Source organism: Carassius auratus, chromosome 11 (genome assembly GCF_003368295.1).
Source record: "Carassius auratus strain Wakin chromosome 11, ASM336829v1, whole genome shotgun sequence".
NCBI lineage: Eukaryota > Metazoa > Chordata > Actinopteri > Cypriniformes > Cyprinidae > Carassius > Carassius auratus.
In genome coordinates, this window is record NC_039253.1 from 3,711,473 (window position 1) to 3,716,801 (window position 5,329).

General features: G+C 34.1%; 1 protein-coding gene across 1 annotated transcript; it reads left to right on the forward strand.

Moving 5' to 3' along the window:
- The first annotated feature begins 1,869 nt into the window (after nucleotides 1–1,869).
- Nucleotides 1,870–5,141, forward strand: LOC113110807 (2',5'-phosphodiesterase 12-like). Its single transcript, XM_026274993.1, is given in 4 exon segments — nucleotides 1,870–3,140; nucleotides 4,210–4,288; nucleotides 4,354–4,539; nucleotides 4,542–5,141. Coding segments are annotated over 4 exon segments (1,737 nt in total). The 5' UTR covers nucleotides 1,870–1,922; the 3' UTR covers nucleotides 4,796–5,141.
- The last annotated feature ends 188 nt before the right edge of the window (nucleotides 5,142–5,329 follow it).

The following is a 5,329-nucleotide window of genomic DNA, read 5'->3' on the forward strand; positions in this document are numbered from 1 at the left end:
AATATTTTTTTATCCTGTGATGGAAACCATAGGATGGTGGACAACAAGCACAATGAATCAGAATAAATCCAGGATAAGAGAGTATTTAGATTTCATGTTGACTTCGAAGTTTTAAACTGTGAATAAACCATATGAATATAGTTTCAGTTTGTGTATCAATGAAACAGATGGGGGAAAAAATGCTTTTCCCCATTGATAATGAAATTGGTGCTGATAAGCAAAAACTAAAACTCGAACTAATATTCAAACATACTGTGTGATGGTTTCAATAAAGTGTGTAACCAGCAAATACATGTTTCAATTTGAAACATTTTCCCTTGAGTTGCAAAAAAATTGTGAGAAAATACTTTGATTTCATTACTGATGTTATTTTGAGAATATGTATTTTTACAATGATTGTGTTACGGTATTTTTGTCTAGACTGTATGTATCATTTTTTATTAGTCTTTTGTGTATGTTTTTGGCTGTGGTGAAAAGCAGCTTCTTTTTACTTGGATTTTTAATTGACGATTGAAGCAAAACAACAATGGAAGCAACATGATGTTTGATGTAGTGAACATGCAGCATGCCAGTGGCTAGAGACATTTCTGAACCAGAATAATCTGACTGTTTGCTTTGTACCATGCATATTGGTAATATCATAATGTGTTAAAATATGGGAAAAGTTTTTTTTTTTTTCATGTATACGTCTTTGGGAACATATTAATAGCTTAACTTTGTTCAGCAGATATTTATGCAGATAAAATAGAGAGATGTGAAATGGGTTATGATGTATTCATGTTTGATGATGATTATTATTATTGTCCTCTCAGCTGAGTTCAATAAAACCAGCAGCACAGTTATGTTGCAGAATTATTTGTGCACTGTTTTCAATTTAATCCATTTATATAAGGTAGACTAAAAGTGCATTTATCAAATACAATTTATTATAACAATGAGATTTTATTTCGACAAACTATTTAAGAGCTTTAAAGAAATCAACCACTTACAAATAGCGCCTCCTAGTGGCATTATAAAATACTCGGGTATGAGTTTAAAAGATCACGTTCTTTATCTTGCTTTACGTTGAGCATCAATATTGTAGATATTTCACACAAAAAAAAAAAATTGGAAAGGCAATATAATATAATATATATATATATATATATATATATATATATATATATATATATATATATAACTTTATTGCTATTTTGCTACTTATTATGCAGTAGGCTACTGTTAGATATTTTATTTATTTTAATCTAATTTGTATAAAGGCCAAATTTATACTGTGGAAATATTCTAAATAAATAAATGAATTGACATAATAACTGTAAATATTTTATTTAAATAATAATTTATTGATGTAAATAATTTTTTATATCATTTAAAATCTCTCTCCCTCTCTAAACTTTTTAGTACCGTTTTAATATATATATATATATATATATATATATATATATATATATATATATATATATATATATATATATTATTTTTTTTTTTTTTTTTTTTTTTTTTTTTTTATATATATACCGGGTATTAGTACCCATAATGCATTCGTTTAATCTAATTTGTATTTATTTTAATCTTATGTATCCTATAATTCACTAACACCGTGTTCTCTTTTCCACTGACCCCAGAAAAATCCATAGACAGACTTACATAATTATTTAATAATAACTTTATAACACCATAAACAATGAGATAACCCTTATATTGAGATCAGCGTTTTCGTTAAAATCTGTTTTAAGGTAACTTCAGCGCCTTTATTTACTGATATAATAACCGATTTAATAAAAATGAAACTAAACATAAATAAATCATAATTTCATTTTAGACGCAATTCACAATATATGTGAATTATATATAAATATGTATATGTCGAATCTGGAGTTCTGAATAAAAAAAGAGCGTTTCGTGATCGTGGATGACACCGGATGTTGTTCTTCCCCGCGCTCATGTTGAACCGGCTAACCAAGCTATTTTCCCGTTACATTCCCCCTTCTTCAATCCTAAGAACCATCAGAAACCTGAAGATGGAGAGATGTGTGGTGAGATGCGTGCCTCGCGAGTCCAAACTGACCATCTCGTTCAATTTGAACGGCAGTAACAAACAGATGCTGAGAGAGCAGACAGAGCCGCTGGGGAAAGCCCTGGCTCGAATAGCCAACAGCCAAAACAAAGCGAAGAAATCCAAACCAAACAAAGAAAAAACCGAGACCCCAGAAGCGGGTGAACTAGAAATCAGCCTGCGCGTGAACGAAACCCGCGTTCCCGAGGACACCGTGAACGCGCGCGCCTGGCTAGATGGAGCAGTGCTGCATATCGGTGATATTAAATATAAAGTAGAACTTAATCCTCCAACATTCACTCTATCCGAGCTGCCAAAATCTCTAATGGCAGGGTTTCCAGTTTGTCCCAAACTAGAGATAGAGTTCGGAGATCTGAAGCTCTCTAAGTTCAAATGGTTCAAAGAAAGCTCTCCTAATTCACATATAAGTGGAGATCAAGACTCCTGGATGGAGGCTGGATGTGAGCGTGTGTTCACGCCATCCAATCAGGACATAGGTTTGAAGGTGATGCTGAAATGCACGCCTGGGGACGGATCCAGGTTCGGGGAACCTAAGGATCTGGTATCTTCAGGCGTAGTTGAAGCCGGTCCGGGAACATGCAGCTTTGACACCAGACACATGTTCACTCAGAAGATCTCTGATGAGTCTTCACTGAGGGTTGTGTCTTACAACATCCTAGCTGACATCTACGCTCAAACTGATCTTTCCAAAACGGTCCTGTATCCTTACTGTGCCCCATACGCTTTAGAAATGGACTACAGACAGAATCTGATCAAGAAGGAGCTGTCAGGGTACAACGCTGACATCGTTTGCCTCCAGGAGGTGGATAAAGGCGCTTTTGTAGATAGTTTATCTCCTGCGTTAGATGCGTTTGGATTGGAAGGGGTTTTTAGGATCAAGGAAAGGCAGCATGAAGGTCTGGCCACGTATTTTCGGAGGTCTAAGTTGAGGTTGGTCCAGCAGTATGATATCATGCTGAGCGAGGCTTTGATGACGGATCCGCTTCATCAGGAGCTGATGGAGAAAGTGTCCACTAATCCCAGCTTGAAGGAGAAGATTGGAAGCAGGTCCACGATGCTGCAGGTATTTCACTGTAACTTGGTGGATATGTGTGTGTGTGTGTATATATATATACACAAACACACACACACACACAGTGGGGCTCGAAAGTTTGGGCACCCCTTGCAGAATCTGTGAAAATGTCAATCATTTTAACAAATATATATATATATATATTACAATATGCATTATTTTTTTCAGGTCTAAAAATCACATTTAAAATTAAGCTGCCTCATACAGTATATCTAGGATTTTCAAGACTGGAAATCCTGTTTTTATTTTTAAAGAAATATTTAGATTTTTGCCTTATTTTAATCATTGTTTTGTTTTACTTTAAATATTGTGAATAATTTATTCTAATGTTACTTGTTTTTTAAACAGGTTTTCTCTCTTAAAATTTTTTAATAAATATTTTCTTGAATTAAAAAAATATATATATTTTGTTTGTTTTAATTATCTTTAATTCACATCTTATTTAATCTACTTAATTTTTTATCTTATTTTATTTTATTTATACATATTTTTCTAATCAATATTTTCTTGAATTAAAATAAGAAATATCTTGATTTTATTTGTCTTTAAACCATTTAAATACCTTATTTATTTTAAAATATGATTTTATCTTACTCTTATTTTTATAAATAAAAATGTACACAACTTGAGTCAAAATAAAAAATATATTATTTAAATATATTAAATATATTATTATATAAAAAAAAATGAAAAGCTTTTTTTTGTATTTTTTTCGAGTCAAAATAAAAAACATATTATTTTAATAAATAAAAAAAATTATACAGCTTTTTTTTCCAGTATTGTTTTGAGTCAAAATCTAAAATATATTGATTTTTTAGTTGTCTTGGCTTACTCTTATCGATGCTTTTAAATAATTTTAAGTCATGTCTTTTTGTTTATTTTAAATATTCATTTATTTATTTTAATCTTTTTTTTTTTTTTGCACCATTTTGCAATTACTTTCTTGAATTAAAATATTTTTAGTTAACATTTTTTGGCTTGTTTTAATACTTCAAATCATTTTAAATCATCTCACTTTTAGGAAAACTAACAAAAATGCATCTCTACCCTGATTTCTCAGGTGACCGTCTTGCAGTCGTATGGTGACCCGTCAAGGATATTATGTGTGGGAAACACACACCTGTACTGGCACCCTAAAGGTGAGAATCAGTGTGACTATACTGAAGTTTGCGTCACAGTTTCTGACAGTCTGCTGTGTGTTCAGGGGGAAACATTCGACTGGTTCAGATTGCAGTGGCCCTGAAACACATGAAGCAGGTTGTGACAGAGAAGCATCCTGGAGCCGGACTCATATTCTCGGGTGATTTCAACAGCACGCCCTCCTCCGGTCTCTTCCAGCTCGTCTGTGACGGATCCGTCTCGGAGAATCATGACGACTGGGCCTCTAATGGACCGAAGAGCAGATCCAGGTGGGACTGATGAACCCGTTCCAGCTGGCTAGTGCTTGCGGGGTCCCAGCTTTCACTAACTACGTCGGAGGCTTCCAAGGCTGTCTGGACTATATTTTCGTGGAGCCGCATGTGCTTCAGGTGGAGCAGGTGATTCCTCTGCCCAGCCTTGAGGAGGTCACGACCTGCGTGGCTCTTCCGAGCGTCTCGCACCCGTCAGATCACATCGCACTGGTGTGTGACCTCAAGTGGAAGTGAAATGATCATCGTGTTTCATTAAAATCTATTTTAGATTTCAGCATTTTGCTTATATTTTCTCACTTCACTTCATTCTTATTTGGACAAATGGAAATTGATGATGAGGATTGTGTGATATTTATCAAATGCCAGTTATGACACACACCTACTTGGAAATATTGAAAGATGTATTTACAATATGCAACGGTTTAAATTCATCCAACACTTTGTGATGTTGCTTTAATAACTGCTTTTCAAACCAGAAGAGTGATTGGAAATAACCAGTTTCCTCATTAAGTAATACTTCATCCAAGATGTAGATGAGTTTGTTTCTTCATCAGGTTTGGAGAAATGTAGCCATTGCATCAGTGTCTCATCAGTAGATGCTCTGCAGTGAATGGGTGCCGTCAGAATGAGAGTCTAAAACAGCTGATAAAAACATCACAATAATCCTCAATAGACTCATTCTGACGGCACCCATTCACTGCAGTGCATCCATTGGTAAACAAAATGATGCAATGCTACATTTCTCCAAATCTGATGAAGAAACAAACT